The sequence below is a fragment of the Peromyscus maniculatus genome, chromosome 23, assembly GCF_049852395.1.
Source record: "Peromyscus maniculatus bairdii isolate BWxNUB_F1_BW_parent chromosome 23, HU_Pman_BW_mat_3.1, whole genome shotgun sequence".
Lineage (NCBI taxonomy): Eukaryota > Metazoa > Chordata > Mammalia > Rodentia > Cricetidae > Peromyscus > Peromyscus maniculatus.
In genome coordinates this window covers 49,279,539-49,299,221 of record NC_134874.1, presented here as the reverse complement: position 1 = coordinate 49,299,221, position 19,683 = coordinate 49,279,539, and the positions used below count along the sequence as shown (strand labels likewise).

The 19,683-nt window shown below is 37.4% G+C and overlaps 1 protein-coding gene across 1 annotated transcript in view; it reads right to left on the bottom strand.

The window, feature by feature from the left end:
- LOC102908952 (vomeronasal type-2 receptor 116-like) overlaps nt 1-15,110 on the bottom strand; it is an 89,204-nt gene extending 74,094 nt beyond the window's left edge. Inside the window, exon 1 of the mRNA XM_076560111.1 lies at nt 14,914-15,110. Coding sequence (XP_076416226.1) covers nt 14,914-15,110 — 197 coding nt within the window. The remainder of the gene's footprint in view (nt 1-14,913) is intronic.
- Between the last annotated feature and the right edge of the window lie 4,573 nt (nt 15,111-19,683).

Genomic DNA, 19,683 nt, shown 5'->3' with positions numbered 1-19,683 from the left:
ATGTGCCCAAAGCTGCCAAATTCTGTTGCTTACTGTGGCTAGAACATTGCCCCTCTTTCAATTACATATTCACCAGCTTTCTGTCCTTCACTGCCTAAGCTTGGCTGTCCTGAAACTTGATCTCTAGACCAAGCTGACCTCAATCTCAGAGATCTGTCAGCCTCTGCTTTCTCAGTACTGGGATTAAAGGTGTGCCCCACCACACTCAACTCTAAGCCTTTCTTCAGTTTCTTTCCACAAATTGGAAACTTAGCTGGGTGGGATCTTGCCCTAAGGTTTCCACTCCCTTTATTTCATTTTTAATCCTTTTATCTCCTTGAACACAGGATTTAGCTCCATTCCACTTCCTGGTGTTCCTTTTCTCCACAAAAATTTTATTTTGTAATTTACTCTGCTCAGCTTATTTCTTTTCATTATAAATCTTCATTAGAGTTACTGCTAAAAAAACACATGATGGAGGCTGTTTTGAGATTTCCTCTGCCAACATAATTAATTCAAAATTCTTCACTTTATCCTCAGGCAGACTCTCTAGGCAAGGGCAAAAGGCAGCTACTTTCTTAACAAAGATATCACAAGAATAATCTCTAGGCAATATAATAAAATTCTTCTCCTCTGAAACCTCTTGAGTGAGCCCCCATAGTTCATATAACTCTTAACACCTCTGTCTTACTTAATTCAATAACTCAGTTTGATTAATTCCTACCATATGCTCTTCTTGGGTGAGCCCCCAAAATTCAAATAACTCTTAGCACCTCTGTCTTATTTAATTCAATAACTCAGTTTGATTAATTCCTACCATATGCTCCTCTTGGGTGTTGTGGTAGTTTGAATGTATTTGGGTCCCATAATCTCATAGAGAGTGTCACTATTGGGAGGTGTAGCTTTGTTAGAGTGGATGTCTGTAGTAGCCATGCTCCTACTAGTATGGCTCACTAAGCAGTGATTAAAGCATTCCACTGCTTTTCAAACCTAAGCCACCAAAGTTCAAATTCCTCTAAACAAACATGTAATCAAGCCTTTCACAGCAACATTCCTGTCCCTGGTAACAACTTCTGTCTTGGGGTTTTCTATTGCTGTGAAGAGACACCATGACTACAGCAACTCTTTTGAGGAAAACATTTAATTGAGGAGGCTTGCTTACAGTTTCAGAGGTTTTCGTCCGTTATCATCATGGCAGGGAACATATTGGCATGCAGGCAGATATGGTGCTGCAGGGATAGCAGAGAGTCCTAGATCTTGCAGGCAACAGGAAGTCATCTGACAATCACACTGAGGGAAGCTTGATCAAAAGTACCTCAAAGCCTGCCCCACAGTAACACATTTCCTCCAACAAGGCCATACCCACTCTAACAAAGCCACACCTCCCAATAGTGACACTGTCTATGAGATTATGGGACCCAAATACATTCAAACTACCACAACACCCAAGAGGACCATATGGTAGGAATTAATCAAACTGAGTTATTGAATTAAATAAAATAGAAACAAAGAGAACAATACAAAGAATCAGTGAAATAGAGAGTTGGTTTTTTAAGAGAATCAACATGATAGAGAAACCCTTATCCAAACTAACTAAAAGATGGAAGGAGAATATCTAAATTATCAAAATCAGAAAAAGAGGACATAACAACAGACACCAAGGAAATTCAAAGAATCATTAAGTCTTAATTAAAAACCCTGTACTCCACAAAAATTGAAAAATCTAAAAGAAATGAACAATTTTCTTGATAGATACCACTCACCGAAGTTAAATCGAGATCAAATAAACAACTTAAATGGACCTATCATCCCTAAGGAAATAGAAGCAGTCCTTTAAAGTCTCTCACTCCCCTCCCCCAAAAGGCCCAGGGCTATGTGGTTTTAGTGTGGAATTCTACTATATTTTCAAAGTAGAGCCAATACTTCTCAAATTATTGCACAAAATAGAGACAGAAGGAACATACCAAATTCATTTTTTATTATTTATTTTATTTTTCATTTTTATTACTTTTTTTTATTTTTCCTGCCAACAACAGTTCTGCCTCCCTCTCCTTCTTCTGCTCACCCACCTTCTCCCACCTCACCCCCCATTCACTCCCAAATTCATTTTATAAGACCACAGTCACCCTGATATCCAAACCACATAAAGACAACAAAGAAAGAGAATTTCAGACCAATTTCCTTTAGGAATATAGATGCAAAAATACTTAATAAAGTAATTCAAGAACACATCAAAAATATTCACCATGATCAAGTAGGCTTCATCCCAGAGATGTTGGAATGGTTCAACATATGAAAATAAGTCAATATAATCCACCATATAAACAAACTTAAAGAAAAAAAAACATAATCATCTCACTGGATGCTGATACCCAACACCCCTTCATGATAAAAGTCAGGGAGAGAGTAGGGATACAAGGAACATAAAAAAGGCCAACAGCCAACATAAAATTAAATGTCATACATATGCACAATGTATATAAATTATATCCACTCTCATTCTCCTTTTCTGACTTCTAGGATTCCCCCATTACATTTTCTTCCCAACTTCATGCCCTTATTTTATATTTATTCATTTATTTAATTTTTATCTTTTAAATTTTAAAGCTACTATTTGAAAATTTTATATATGCCTATTTTGATCATATTCTTTCCCTCTGCCAACTTTCCAGATTCTCCCCACCTACCTACACATAATTCATGTTCTCTCCCTTTTTTTCAACATAAAACAAAAACCAAAAAAGTCAAATTAAATAAACAAACCAAATTTTAAAAATACCAAAATAACCCAAAAAGTACAATAAAGACTTGGAGTCGGTTTTGTGTTAGCAGGAAGCTTACTCTGGACTGTGGTTATATACCCAGTGACATTCCATTATAGAAAACAAATTTTCCCTTTCCCAGGAGGTAACAACCTGTGGAGTCCAATTATTGCTACCCATGTCATGAGTGCATGGGTGTAGGATCATCCACTAGGGCACGGGAAATCTACCAGTGGCCACACTCCTCAAGAAAAATGATTCAACCTCCCTCAGCAGCCATCAGTTGTCAGTATCTCCTCAGCTGGAGTGGACCCTGGGAAGTCCCTCTACAATCCATCCTGGAAGTTTTAACTGGCATAATTTTGCCCATATTTCATGTGGGCAATCACATTTGCAGTGTGTTTATGTGTTCAATAGCATGTCATATTCAGAGGACATTTCTCAGCACTCCTCTCCACTCACATTATTTTCTCCCCCTCTTCTTTAAATTTTGGTTTGAAGGGTGCTTGATACAGATCTTGTCAGTGAACACCCAAGATTGCTTACTTTTAGCACTTTGAACAGTGATCCCTCTCTGCATTAACCTCTATTCACTGTAATAAAAGTTTCTTTGACCAAGGTTGTGAGTAGCAGAAATCTATGGATATAAACATTTAGAAGGAATTTTGACAACATGACAATTTAGGGGAAAAAGCATCAATAGATTCTTCCCTAGGGACCTGTGAGTTTCCTAGTCATGACTTTTAGCCATACTTAACAGTACCAGGCATAAATACTCTCCCATAGAACAGGACTCAAATCTAATAAAAAAAATGGCTAGTTACTCCCATAAATAGTTGCTCCTATTGTATCATTGGATACATCTTGCCTAGCAGGTTGTTATTGTGGCATGTAGGGTCTAGTACTAGACATGATCATTGATCTCTTTTCTTCCTCAGCAACCTAAATAGCACCTACTAGTACTACAAAAGCTATTCATCAGGGAGATTTTTTCTGGTCACTTCAAGATTGACATCTCTGTGGTTTGCAACCAAAATCTGTGATGTCTAGAACAATAGGGTCTTGCCATTTAGTTGTTTTGGACAAACAAGAGCAATGGCAATTAACTTTATTGTTTTAGGTGACTCGGTCTTCTGTGACCAGTAAGTAGGATAGGGAGGTAGTCTGAGTTTGGCACTGAGATTTTCATTTAATAACCCATGTTTCCCAGGATCAGCATTGTTAACTTATATAGGGTACTTCTGTTCAAATTACTTTAAAATATTTTAAGTAGCTTACAAATTAGTTGAACATCATAAGACTTATTACAGCCTTAAAAACAAACTCCTACCAATCCTTTGCCCTATACTCCTATACTTCATTTAAACTTACAGCTCCCAGTATTTCCTTCCCTTTTTTATATCAAATATATTCTACTATTGCTTTTTATCATATATATTTATGAGATAGCATTTCACTGTGTAGCTCAGTACGGGTTGTAACTTTTTATGTAAACCACGCTGGCCTTGAATTCAAAGAGATCTGCCTACCTCTGTCTCCCAAGTACTGGGATTAAAGGTGTGCACCACCATACATGGATAATTTTTTTTTTTTTTTTTTTTTTGGTTTTTCGAGACAGGGTTTCTCTGTGTAGCTTTGCGCCTCTCCTGGAACTCACTTGGTAGTCCAGGCTGGCCTCGAACTCACAGAGATCCACCTGGCTCTGCCTCCCGAGTGCTGGGATTAAAGGCGTGCGCCACCACCGCCCGGCAATGGATAATTTTTTTAAGCTTGGATTGCAAGATCATAGATTTCCAAGTACATTCTTCATGTATATTTTGGATAAGTCTGTTGTGGGAATTCAATCCACTTAGCCAATGGTATTGAGGTAACTTGCCCTACGGGCATGGTCTTTTCTGAGTACATGACCAGATAAGAACTGAGGAGAGGGATCACAAGCACTCTTTCTTGAGTGGTGGGTGCAGGATCAAGTGGTGGAGAAGCATGGCTTGAAGTTGGTTATCACCCTTGGGAAGAATGGCAGGACAATGACAGCTGGATTAGCAGCGGTATCTACTTTGTTCTGTGTCATGAGTGTACCTTATTCTTTCCCTAATAAATTTTTCCTGGCCCATCGCATCAGTGTCCCACTTTATAAGCCTTCTCTTGGTCTCTCATTTCCCCATTCGCCCTCATTCTATTACCTGTTGAACTCTTCTGCCTCTAGTATTCTCACTCTCTACTTACATTTCATCTATATTCTACCATCATCCTGCTTAAATGCACCCCCCAGCCCTGCCACCAGCAGTCCATTTCTAGTTTCCACATGTACTCCATGTCAAACACACAAATAAATAACCAAAGCTAGGACTTTCATATGTGAAAGAACATATGGCGTTTGTCTTTCTGGGCCTGGGTGATGTCACTCAGTGCAATTTTTCTGGTTTTATCCATTTACCAGAAAACTTCATGATTTAGTTTTTCTTTACAATTGAGCAATATTACATTGTGTATATGTACCCCATTTTTAATACCCACTCATCAGTTTATGAACATCTAGGTTGATTCAATTTCTTGGATATTGTGAATAGAGCAGCAATGAATATGGATGTCCAAACATCTTTGTAGCAGGTTACAAAGTCCCGTGGGTGTTTATGCCATGACATACATGTAGAGGTTCAAAGAAATGTCAGTCCTCCCTTTCCATTTTGTTGAGAAATAATAATTTTATTTTCTACTCCTACATGAACCAAGCTAGCAGTCAAGGGACTTCTGGAGATTATCTTACCTCTGCTTCTCATTTCTTCATAGTATCAATGGGATTACAGACAAGTGCTACTGTACCCAACTTTTTGTGGGGTTTGGGTTATCTGAATTTTGGTCCTCAGGCTTGCAAGGCAAAAACTTTACTCTCTGAGCCATCTACATTCCACATTTCATATTTTCTTTTAAATAAATTTCACTTTTTGCTGGATGACATTTTCTCCGGTGTTAAAAGTTACTTTTCTAGACATTCCAATACTCTTCAAATTATTTCACACAATAGAAACAGAATGAACATTACCAAACTCTTTTTATGAGTCTACAGTTAGCCTGATACCCAAAGCACACAAAGATGCAACAAAGAAAGAATTACAGACCAATCACTCTCAAACATTGATGCAAAAAAATACTCAATAAAATATTGGCAAACTGAATCCAAGGACACATAAAAAAAATTATCCACCATGATCAAGTTGGCTTCATCTCAGGGAAGGATGAAAGGATGGTTCAACATACAAAAATCTGTCAATGTAATACACCATATAAACAAACTGAAAGAAAAAAACCACATGATCATCTCATTAGATGCTGAAAAACCCTTTGACAAAATCCAACACCCCTTCATGATAAAGGTCCTTGAGAGATCAGGAATACAAGGAACATACCTAAACATAATAAAGGCAATTTACAGCAAGCCAACAGCCAACATCAAATTAAATGGAGAGAAACTCAAGGCGATTCCACTAAAATCAGGAACAAGATAAGGCTGCCCACTCTCCCCATATTTATTCAATATAGTACTAGAAGTTCTAGCTAGTGCAATAAGAAAACAAGAGGAGCTCAAAGAGGTACAAATTGGAAAGGAAGAAGTCAAACTTTCACTATTTGCAGACAATATGATAGTGTACATAAGTGACCCCAAAAATTCTACCAGGGAACTTCTACAGCTCATAAACTCCTTCAGCAATGTGGCAGGATACAAGATTAACTAAAAAAAAATCAGTAGCCCTTCCATATACAAATGATAAAAGAGATGAGTAAGAACTCAGAGAAACATCACACTTTACAATAGCCACAAATAATATAAAATATCTTGGGGTAACTCTATCTAAGCAAGTGAAGGACCCATATGACAAGAATTTTAAGTCTCTGAAGAAAGAAATTGGAGAAGATATCAGAAAATGGAAAGATCTCTCATGCTCATGGATAGGTAGGATTAAATAGTAAAAATGGCAATGTTACCAAAAGCAATCTACAGATTCAGTGTAATCCCAATCAAAATCCCAACACAATTCTTCACAGACCTGGAAAGAACAATACTCAACTTCATATGGAAAAACAAAAAACCCAGGGTAGCTAAAAGAATCTTGTACAATAAAGCAATCTCTGGAGGCATCACGATCCCTGACTTCAAGCTCTACTAAAGAGCCTTAGTAATTAATAAAAGCAGCTTGGTATTGACATAAAAACCAACATGTGGAACAATGAGATTGAATTGAAGACGTTGACACACACGTATGAATACATATTTTTTTTTTTTTACAAAGAAGCCAAAACTGTACAATGGAAAAAAGAAAGCATCTTCAACAAATGGTGCTGGCATAACTGGATGTCATCATGTACAAGATTGCAAATAGATCCATATCTGTCAATATGCACAAAACTCAAGTTCAAGTGGATCAAAGACCTCAACATAAATCCAGTTACTCTGAATCTGATAGAAGAGAAAGTAGGAAGTAGTCTTGAATGCATTGGCACCAGAGATCACTTCCTAAATATAACACCAGTAGCACAGACACTGAGAGCAACAATTAATAAATGGGACCTCTTGAAACTGAGAAGCTTTTGTAGGCAAAGGGCATGGTCAATAGAACAAAATGACAGCCTATGGAATGGGAAAAGATCTTCACCAACCCCATATCTGACAGAGGGCTGATCTTCAGAATATATAAAAAACTCAAGAAACTAGACATCAAAATACCTAACAGTCCAATTAAAAAAAATGGGCTATAGAGCTAAACAGAGAATTCTCAACAGAAGAAACTCAAATGGCTGAAAGACATTTAAGGAATTGTTCAACATCCCTAATCATCAGGGAAATGCAAATCAAAACGACTCTGAAATACCATCTTAAACCTGTCAGAATGGCTAAGATAAAAAACATTGAAGACAGCTTATGTTGGCGAGGATGTGGAGCAAGGGGAACACTCCTCCACTGTTGGTGGGAATGCAAACTTGTACAGCCACTTTGAAAATCAGTATGGCAGTTTCTCAGAAAATTGTGAATCAATCTTCCTCAAGACCCTTGGGTATATACCCATGGAATGCTCAACCATACCATGAGGACACATGCTCAACTATGTTTGTAGCAGCATAATTTGTAATAGCCAGAACCTGGAAACAACTTAGATGTCCCTCAACTGAAGAATGGATTAAGAAAATGTGGCACATACACACAATGGAGTACTACTCAGCAGAGAAAAACAATGACACCATGAGGTTTGCAAGTAAATGTAGAAAATATCATCCTGAGTGAGGTAACCCAGACTCAGAAGGACAAACATGATATGTACTCACTCATAAGTGGATACTAGATATAAAGCAAAGGATAACCAGACTGCAACCCACAGCTCCAGTGAGGCTAGCTAGTAAGGAGGACCCTAGGAAGGATGCAGGGGTTGCCCAGTGATGGAGAAATGGATGAGATCTACATGAGTAAACTGGGGGTAGGGTGGGGTAATGGGGGGCAAGGGACAGGAGACAAGAGCTTAGGGGAGCAGGAGGTTCGAACTGGAATGGTAACAGAGTGGGAGAGCAAGGAAAGAGATACCATGACAAGTGCAGACACCATAGGAATAGGGAAAAACATAGTGCTAAGGAGGTTCCCAGGAATCCACAAGGATGACTCCACCATAGACTCCTGGCAATAGTCGAGAGGGCACCTGAGCTGGCCTACTCTGGTGATCAGATGGCTGTCTACCCTAAATGTCATCATAGAACCCTCATCCAGTGACTGATGGAAGCAGATGCAGAGATCCTCGGCTTGCTCCCAGGCAGAGCTCCAGGAGTTCAGTTGACAAGAGAGAGGAGGGATTCTATGAGCAAGAGATATGTAGACCACGATTAGTAAAAGTACAGAAACAACTAGTCAAACTAGTGGAGACGCATGAACTGTGGACCAATAGCTGAGGATGTAAAATGAATGGAAAATCGCTTAATAAAAAATTATTAGGATGGGTTACCAAGTGAGCTCCAGGAAAGGCGCAAAGCTACGCAGAGAAACCCTGTCTCGAAAAACAAAAAACAAAACAACAACAACCAAAAAATAAAAAAAACAAAAACAAAAAAAATTATTAGGAAAAGAAATATCTTAACTGGACCTTTATTTAGGAAGAACATATACTGTACTCTTTTTCAAAAGAAAAAAATGACACAAGATAATAGACTTTAAGTGATAACATATAGAATACACTTTTCAGCTTACAGTAGTAGGTCAAGTCAAAACAAGAATTTGGAAAAACTTAAAAACTTATTTATTTCTGAATACTAGAGGTGAGATGGAGGGAGGTAACATCAGAAAGTTTTTAGACATATATGCATATTTAAATTAGAGCTGAGAATTGTTCTTAAAGCATTATAAATATTATTTTCTTAAAAAAATTGAGAACTCGGCATAGTGATGCAAGCCTTTAATCCCAGCATCTAGGAAGCAGAAGATCACTGTGAGCTCAAGGTGAGCCTCATGTACACAACAAGTTCCAGGCTAGCCAAAGCTACATAGTGAGAAGTTGGAGGGAGGGAGGAAGAGAGGGAGAGTAGAGGGAGGGAGAGAGGGAGAGAGAGAGAGGACTTGAAACACAAAATTACAATTTAAAAGTTCTCATATTCATCTCAATCAAGCAAAGATCTCTTAAAATGCACCCAGAACTTGTACTTCTGAAGAGAATAGAGGAGGAGTCTCAGTGGTACACAAGGAGGTGAAAGGATGGCAGAAGAGGGCACCGAGAGGCGAACCAAACACAGCCTCAGGAATTAGTTCCTTGGCAGCAAGAGCGAAAGTGGAAGCAGCCTCATATGCTAAGCTATAAAAGAGAAGTACCTTTGAAATATTACCTTCAGGAGATGCACACCTCTCTCATAAGCCATATTCAGCATTGTTCACAGAAGCTAAGTTATGAAACTAACCTCAGTGTCCTTCAACAGAGCTGTGAATAAAGAAAACGGGACACGTATGTACAATGGCATCTTATTCAGCTATAAAGAATGAACTTGGGCCTTTGCAGGGAAAATGGGTGTAACTGGTGTAACTTAATAATATTAAGTGAATTAAGCCAGTCTTAGAAAGACCAGTATATGTTTTTCATTGGTGAGATCTAGATTTTATATAGATACATAAAACCATATAGGTACAGATGACATGAAAGTAGACGTGAAAATGTCTGGATGAACAGTGAGAACTAACAGGATGATGGTGGCCTGAAAATGGAAAGAATAGCTGGGAATGGAGACATACAAAGAAATATTTGCAAGAAAAGGGGCTTATGTATCCCAGTTGAGATCTCTGGTAGATGGCTTTGTGATGATGGCTGATCAAGACATTGATCTAAGAGTACAGCAGAATGTCATTAGGCGTCATTTTATTATACCTGGCGGTCTAATAAATAATTGAATGGCCAATAGCAAGGCAGGAGAAAGGATAGGTGGGGCTGGCAGACAAAACATATAGAAGGAGAAATCTGTGGAAAAAGTAGTAGCCAGAGAAGGAGGAGGACTCCAGGGACCAGCCACCCAGCTACACCGCCAGCCATGGAATAAAAGTAATATTTTCAGAAAAGAATAGGAAAAGCCTAGAGGCAAAAGGTAGATGGGATAATTTAAGTTAAGAGAAGCTGGCTAGAAACAAGTCAAGCTAAGGCTGGGCATTTATAATTAAGAATAAGCCTCTGTGTGTGTGACTTATTTGGGAGTTGTGTGGTGGGTCCCCAAAAGAGTAAAAAAGACCAACAAGAAAACAGCAACCCATAAAAAAGGAGTCGTTTTATTGTTATGTTCTTTCAGTAGAACAGTAGTGTTTGGTGTGGTGATATTTTGCTTGTGCTCTTACAAATAAAGCTTGCCTTGATATCAGAGTGCAGAGCTAGCCACTAGAGGTCAGGCAGTGGTGCCACACACCTTTAATCCCAGCACTTGGGAGGAGGAAAAAGGAAGTAATATGGCTGGGCAGAGAGAAGAAGTGATAAGGCAAGGTAGAGACAGGAGCTTGGCCCTTTCTGGCTGAGGATTTGCTAGAGATAACCACTTGCAAAAGAAAAATCAGTTTTTTTCCAATGGATTCTCATTGGGTATATAAACCACACTTAAGGACAGATCTTACACCCAGCAGTAGATGGCCAACACAAAATGAATCCAGTGATATATTTGGAGATTTTTGTTTTGTTTTATAATCCTTTGCCTGGGCATTTTCCCCCCTTAAAGATTTCTCTCTCTCCCTATCTAGCTCTCTGTCTACACCCATTTATACATACATACATACATACATACATACATACATATATACACATATACATATATATGTATACAGACACACACATATATATATACATATATGTTTCTAATTTTGTTTTTATGGGTTTTATTTGTGGGTGAATGTGTGTGTTTCTATGTCTGTAAATGTTTCTTGTGCTTTGTCTGGTAGTTTTGTCCTATTCTGTTATTTATCTTATATTATTATTTTAGATGCCTGCTTGTTTTCTAATAAAAGAGAAAGATTTGGATGGATAGGAAAGTGGGGAGAACCTAGGAGGAGTCGGGGGAGGCAAAACCATTATCAGAATATATTGAATTAAAAAATCTATTTTCAATAAAAACCAATAACATTAAATACCAATAGCTTCAATTCTCCAATTAAAGCACACAGACTAACCTGATGGATCAAGAAACAAAGTTTAAATATCTTTGATTGCCAAGAGACACATCTCATTTTTAAAGATAGCCACCAGCTTAGAGTAAAATGATGGACAAAATTCCTCCAAAGGGACCCAGAAGGAAATAGGCATGGCTTAAACTAGTATCTGATAAAATAGACTTCAAACTAAAACTAATCAGAAGAGATTAAAAGGAACACTTCATTCTAATAAAGGCAACAGTTAACCAGAAGATATTACTATCCTTAATATATATTCTCCAAAGTCTAGGGCATCCCCACTTTCTCAAATAGAGAGGTCAACTGAACAAAAAATAGAGAAGCATTAGAATGATTCGACATCATACGTCAAATATCCTTAACAGAGATTTACAGAATATTCTACCCAAACACCAAAGAATACACATTCTACTCGATGGCACATGGAAACTTTTCTAAAATAGACCACATCCACCACACAAAACTAATCTTTATAAACTCAAATAGATTGAAATCACTTCTTGTATCTTAGATGACCATAATGCAATAAAATAAAATTGATAGCAAAATATCTCTAGTAAATACACAAATTCATGGTGATTAAACAACTCATTACTGAATGATAAATGAGTCAATGAAGAAATTAAGAATTAAATAAAAAACTTCCTGGAACTAAATGAAAATAAAAACACAGCGCAAACAAACCTCTGGACACATTGAAAGCAGTTTTATGAGAAAATTTAAAGCTCTCTGCATGTACATTAAAAATTAGGAAGACCACAAATAAATGGCTTAATGATGCAACTAAAAATTTAAAAAGAAAAACCCAAACAAAACCAAATCTAAAACAAATCAAGGGCAATAAATAAAGAATCAGAATAGAAATCAATAAAAAAAAACAATCAAACAAACAAAACAACACAAAGAATAAGTGAATCAAAGAGCTGGTTCTTTGAGAAGATAAAAAAACTGGACAGACTCTTGGCTCAACTAACCAAAATAAACAAAGAGAAGAACTAAATTAGCAGAATCAGGAATGAACAGGGAAGCATTACAACATGCACCTAAGAAACTGATACTATTATGAGAGAAATTTTACAATCTGTATTTCATTAATCTGGGAAAGTTTAAAAAAATAGATGGCTTTCCAGATTGTGCCAATTCACAAAAATTAAACCAAGAAGAAGTCAACAATCTAAATAGAATCATAACAAATGAGGAGATTAAAATAGTAATGAAAAGTCTTCAGCTGAAAACGTCCAGGGCCAAATGGATTCACAGCATAATTCTACCAGACTTTTAATCTTTCAGATCCTTCTTAAACCGTTTTAAAAAAAGAGAGAGAGAGACAGAATTAGCATTCCCAAACTGTTGCAAAGCCAGTATCACTCTAACACAAAACCCAGGTAAAGACACCATATTGATTTCCAATGAACATAGACTAAATAAATAGTCAACAAAATATTTGCAAATAGAATATAACAAAAAGATCATTAATCACAACCAAGTTGGCTTTATTCTTGAAATGTAGGTTCAATATATGTCTCAAGTCAATAAATGTAATAAGTCACATAATGGACTTATGGGGAAAAATCAAATTATTATCTCCATAGATGCATAGAAAGCCTTTGATAAATCTATTATGCTTCCAAGATAAAGGTCCTAAAGAATTGGAGGGCTAGAGGGAACATACCTCAACATAATAAGAGATACATGTGAGAAAACCTACAGGCAGCCGGGCAGCGATGGTACATGACTTTAATCCCAGCCCTCAGAAAGCAGAGCCAAGCAGATCTCTGTGAGTTTGAGGCCAGCCTGGTCTACAGAGTGAGATCCAGGACATGCACCAAAACTACACAGAGAAACCCTGTCTCGAAAAACAAAAACAAAAATGAAAAACAAACAAAACAAAACCCTACAGGCAACATCATCAAGCTAAATGGAGACAAGCTTCAGTAATCTCACTCAGAAACTAGTCAGGAATGTCTACCACCTCCACTCCTTTTTAATATTGTGCTTGAGTACTAGCTAAAAGAATGAAGCAAGAGAAGGAAATTAGGGGAATACAAGTAAGCAAAGAAAAAGTCAAGCTATCATTATTTATAGACAATATAATATTATATATTAGAAATTCTAAAAATTCTACCAGAAAAGAAATGATAATCAAATTCAGTAATGTGGCAGGATGCAGAATCAACTTGCATAATCAATAGCTTTTTTTGATGTACCACCAACAAACATACAGAGAAGGAGATCATGAACACATGCCCATTTGCAATAGGTTCTAGGAAAATAAACTATCTAGGAATAAACCTAACCAAGTAAATAAAGGATTTCTTTAATGAAAACTTTAAACTTCTGAAGAAGGAAGAAGACACTTGGAAATGAAAAGATACCTCATGCTCATGGACTGGTAGAAGTAGTATCATAAAGATGACCATTCTAGCTACTTATAGATTCAATGCAATCCCAGTCAAAATTCCATCTCATTTTTCTCCAGAACAAATAAAAAATTATCCTAAAGTTTATATGAAATTACAAAACAATCCTGGAAAAAAGAATGATGCTGGATGGATTACAATTCCAGATCTTAATATATATTAGAAAGTCATAGTAATAAAACATGAAACTGACACAAAACAGACATGTAGACCAATGGAACAAAATCAAGTCCCAAACATGAGTACATGTAACTTTGGCAATTTAATATTTGACTAAGATGCCAAAACACCTATGCCAAAGAACAGGAAGCATCTTCAACAAATGGCTCTGGGAAGACTGGATGTCCACATGCAGAAAATGAAATTAAATCCATATCTATGAACTTGCACAAAAACTAAACCAAAATGGATCAAAGACCTAAAGGTGAAGTCTGAAACACCAAAGCTGCTAGTAGGAAACACAAGCAGTGCCCTTCATGATGTAGTTGTAAGGAAAGACTCTGTTTGTCCAGGAATTAAGGCCAACAGTTGACACTTGGGCCTTCATAAAACTAAAAGTCTTCTGCACAGTATTCAATCAGGTGAAGAAAAAACCCACAGAGTAAGAAAATCTTTGCCAACTTTACAATTGATAAAGGTTTAATAACAATACAAATACAAATTAATACAAATAACTAAAAAAGCAAATATAAATAATTCAAAAATAAAGATCCTTACTATTTCCATACACTCCTTGTACATAACTCATGCCAAAGGCTGGTATTATGATTCTAGGTAATACAATTAGATATAATTCAGTGACAACACAGGCTGAAAGAGGGTCAGGAATGGTTGAGCAATAAAGAGATAATTGAGTCTCAGAAAGGAGAAACTGGAATGAAGAAAACTAGAATCCTTTTTGTTCTTTTTGAAGCAAAGAAACTAGTGATAGAAATAATAAAAATAATTTAGAGATAGTTCTTGGGACATGGAGTAGAAAGAACAGTGTGGATGATGTAGATAGCACTGATGTATGCACACATAATATTTCTAGGCATTATTCATTTGAAAATAAGACAGAAAATGAAGAAACAAAAAATGAACTTACTGAAGATAGTAGGTCTCATTGCTTGGATTATCTGTCACAGAATCTAAGACAATAGTAAAAAGTGGGAAAAATGCAGCAACCACCATATCCCCATCTTTGTATACACTGGGTTTTGTCTTTGCAGCACAGTAAGAACGATCAAAGGAGTAGACATAGCTGGAATACTGCAGGACCAGGAACATAAAAAGCAGGAGCATCGTGGAAGTACCTACAAAGTCTGACTATGTGTAGAGTTTGAATTTACCCAGCCAGCTGGTGTATACATATCCCATGTATTTGTGTCCATTCATGTAAATTCCAATTTTGTTGTTTACTATGCTGGCTACTGTTATTCCCATAGCTCCTTTAACTCAGTTTTCTAATATCCCCTGGAGGATTCTGAAAAATATTCTTCCCTGGAGCGTTGCATCTGGGGTCCTATTCCAGGTTAAAAAAAAAAAAACACAAAATGGAAAATATGTTTGAGGCTCATCTTCTCCAGCCCCAGGTGCCATGATATAATCAAGTACCATTGACAACAGGGCTCCCTCCTGAGATGAAGTCTTCCTGGAAAGACTTGACCAAGTTGGTATCAAGAAACTTTTACCTTTAGCTATTGATGAAAATGTTGTCATCAGGGATGGGGATATAGGTCAGTGGGTTGTTATGGTTTTTATTTTATCATGCACAAAGCCTTAGGTTTAATCCCCAAAATCACATTAACTGGACATTGTTATAAACATCTGGAATCCCATCACTGGGGGACCAAGAGGCAAGAGAATCAGGGGGTCAAGATTATCTTTATATACATAGGATAGTTGAGTTTTACCTGTACTAGAGATTCTGTCTCAAAAAGTGTTGATAAATCTGGTGTTCAACTTGTGGGGCATGAATTCATGAAAAAGCCACTTGCATGTGGTTTTGTAGCCACTGGCTCAGGCTGCAGCTATATGCAGCCAGAGTTACCACCCCACTGGCTAGATTTCTGTTTTCTTCCCCAAGTTCTCTGAGGGAGTCTGGAATTTTTTTCTGTTATAGCCTCTATGCATCAGATTTCATAGGCCTTTGGGCTCCAAAAACCACAGGAGTTAGCCATTTTTGCATGTTTCCCCATACAAATGGTTGGCTCTTTGGCTTCTTCCCTCTCCTGGTGGATTGTAGTTTTCCCTGAACCCCCTCCTCAGGCTCTGCACCACTAGGTAGCTGCCTTACTTCACCATCATCTGAATCATCACTGTCAGCAGATTTGGTGAGTCAATTGGGATTTGTTAAAAGGGGTAATTAGTTTAAAAAAAGAAAGACAGATAGTTTTTTCCCATATTAAAAAATGGGAAACACTTTTCACAATGGAGGGAGTTAGGTCTCTGATAATATGATAGATGGCTTGAAAATGGAGCAATTAAATGAAAGGATAATTAATGTAGATGGGATTTATGTAATGTAAATTATAAATATTATTTGTTTGATCATTTTTGTTTTATCATTAAATAAGTTGGTCAATATGAGTGTCAAAATAAAAGTTTTAGAAAAACTAGATCATAGAGATAGTCAGACCCAGACAGAGGAATTTAAAGGAGAACCAATCTCAGCATTGCATTATAAGATTACAGAGAAACAGCCTAAGTTTTTCAAACAGCCAATCTTAATTTATCCAGTAACCTTACAGGACCTGCCAAATGACACATATCCCCAAGACTGTGTAAGAACTGAAGGAACTCCTGTGCAAATGTTAGATTTGAGGAGATTCAAGGAAGTGATAGTCTCATATGGCGTGCATTCACCTTTTGTGAAGCAGATGTTAAACTTGTGGTCAACTTCTAATAGAATTATCCTCCAAGACTGAAGAGATTTGGTTACAGCAGTTTTCAAGACTGGTTCTCAACTACAATGGAGGAGCTGGTGGAAAGATGAGGTTAAGACCATTGAAAAGTGAAGTAAGGCTAGGGGTATGGAAATCTCCCAAGATAAATTCTTGGAGAGGGAGATTATGCTAATGTACAAAGGCAATCTTTATATGATAACCACATCCTGACTTTATGCCATGCAACAGCCTTGAATACTTGGGACAGAATTGAAGAAGTAGGAAAGAAAATTGAGTCATTTACAGAAGTCCTACTGGGCCCCAAAGAAACTTTCACTGATTTCTTACAAAGATTCACATCAGCAGTAAATAGAATGACACTAAATTTGGAAGCTAGACAAAAGATATGAATCTCTAGCTTTTGAAAATACTAAAGTGCCAGGCAGTGATGGTACATGCCTTTAATCCCAGCATTTAGGAGGCAGAGCCAGGCAGATCTCTGTGAGTTCGAGGCCAGCCTGGTCTATAAAGTGAGATCCAGGACAGGCACCAAAACACCACAGAGAAACCCTGTCTCAAAAGAACAAAAAAAAAAAAAAAAAAAAAAAAAAAAGAAAAGAAAAAGAAAAAAGAAAAGAAAAAAAGAAAGAAAATCCTAAATCACAATGCAAAAGGGTAGTTAGGTCTTTAAAGGCAAGGTCAGCACCCTTGGAAGAGTGGATCTGAGATATAATCAAAATTGAGTCTCATAACCATCATGGTGCTTGAATAGGAGAGGTGATTTCCAGAGGTTTGAAGAAAAATTGAAATGTTAAGTGTTTCAATTGCAATAAACAAGGTCACCTAAAGAGGGATGGTAAACAGGGCATGCCTGGAAACAATGTTTTTGCTAAGAATAATCCCAACAGAACACCCTCCCTTCTGGATTATGCAGAAGGTATGGCAAAGGCAGGCATTGGACTAATGAATGTAGATTAACAATGGACGGTCAAGGTAACCCTTTACCATTGGGAAAAGCATTGGGGAGCTTTTTTTTTTTTTAAGAAGACATTTTTAATATTTATTTATTTATTTTTATTTTTTTTTAATTTTTATTTTATTTTATTTTACAATACCATTCAATTCTACATATCAGCCATGGGTTTCCCTATTCTCCTGCCCCCGACCCCCTCCCCTTACCCCCAGGTCACCCCCCATTCCCACCTCCTCCAGGGCAAATCCTCCCCCGAGGACTGCAATCAACCTGGTAGACTCAGTCCAGGACTGAGCACAAGACTCGGTCCCACTGCCTAGTTGCCTCCCAAACTGATCAAGCCAATCAATTGTCTCACCTATTCAGAGGGCCTGATCCAGCTGGGGGCCCCTCAGCCTTTGGTTCATAGTTCATGTGTTTCCATTCATTTGGCTATTTTTTTTCAATAATTGAGTAAAACCGAAATTTATTATAAGCCACAGTCGTCCTAGGGACCTCCATGCTATATATATAGCCTCCATGGTTCTATGGGTTGTGGTCTGATTGTTCTTTATTTTATATCTAGAATCCACTTATGAGTGAGTACATACCATGACTGTCTTTCTGGGTTTGGGTTACCTCACTCAGGATGATTTTTTCTAGTTCCATCCATTTGCCTGCAAATTTCATGCTTTCATTGTTTTTCTCTGCTGAGTAGTACTCCATTGTGTATATGTACCACATTTTTCCATCCATTCTTCCATTGACTGGCATCTAGGTTGTTTCCAGGTTCTGGCTATTACAAATAGTGCTGCTATGAACATAGCTGAGCATGTATCTTTATGGTATGAATCAGCATTCCTTGGGTATATGCCCAAGAGTGGGATGGCTGGGTCTTGAGGTAGTTCGATTCCTAATTTTCTGAGAAACCACCATACTGATTTCCACAGTGGTTGTACAAGTTTACATTCCCACCAACAGTGGAGGAGTGTTCCCTTTGCTCCACATCCTCTCCAACATTGACTGTCATTGGTTGTTTTTGATCGTAGCCATTCTGACAGATGTAAGGTGGTATCTCTGAGTCGTTTTGATTTGCATTTCTTTGATGATTAAGGATGTTGAGCATTTCTTTAAATGTCTTTCAGCCATTTGTAGTTCTTGTTTTGTGAATTCTCTGTTTAGCTCTTTAGCCCATTTTAATTGGACTGTTCAGTATTTTGATGTCTAGTTTCTTGAGTTCTTTATATACTGTGGAGATCAATCCTCTGTCAGATGTGGGGTTGGTGAAGATCTTTTCCCATTCTGTTGGCTGTCTTTTTGTCTTATTGACTGTGTCTTTTGCCCTGCAAAAGCTTCTCAGTTTCGAGAGGTCCCATTTATTAATTGCTGTGCTCAGGGTCTGTGCTGTTGGTGTTTTATTTAGGAAATGGTCTCTGGTGCCAATGCGTTCAAGAATGCTTCCTACTTTCTTTTCTATTAAGTTTAGTGTAACTGGATTTATGTTCAGGTCTTTGATCCACTTGGACTTGAGTTTTGTGCATGGTGACAGATATGGATTTGTAATCTTTTACATATTGACATCCAGTTATGCCAGCACCATTTGTTGAAGATACTTTCTTTGTTCCATTGTATAGTTTTGGCTCCTTTGTCAAAAACCAGGTGTTCATATGTGCATGGAGTAATGCTAGGGTCTTCAATTCAATTCCATTGGTCTGTATGTTGGTTTTTATACCAGTACCAAGCTGTTTTTATTACTATAGCTCTATAGTAGAGTTTTAGGTCAGGGATGGTGATGCCTCCAAAGGTTGCTTTATCGTATAGGATTCTTTTTAGCTATCCTGGGTCTTTTGTTGTTCCATATGAAGTTGAGTATTTTTCTTTCCAAGTCTGTGAAGAATTGTGTTGGGATTTTGATGGGGATTGCATTGAATCTGTAGATTGCTTTTGGTAAGATTGCCATTTTTACTCTGTTAATCCTACCTATCCATGAGCATGGGAGATCCTTCCATTTTCTGATATCTTCTTCAATTTCTTTCTT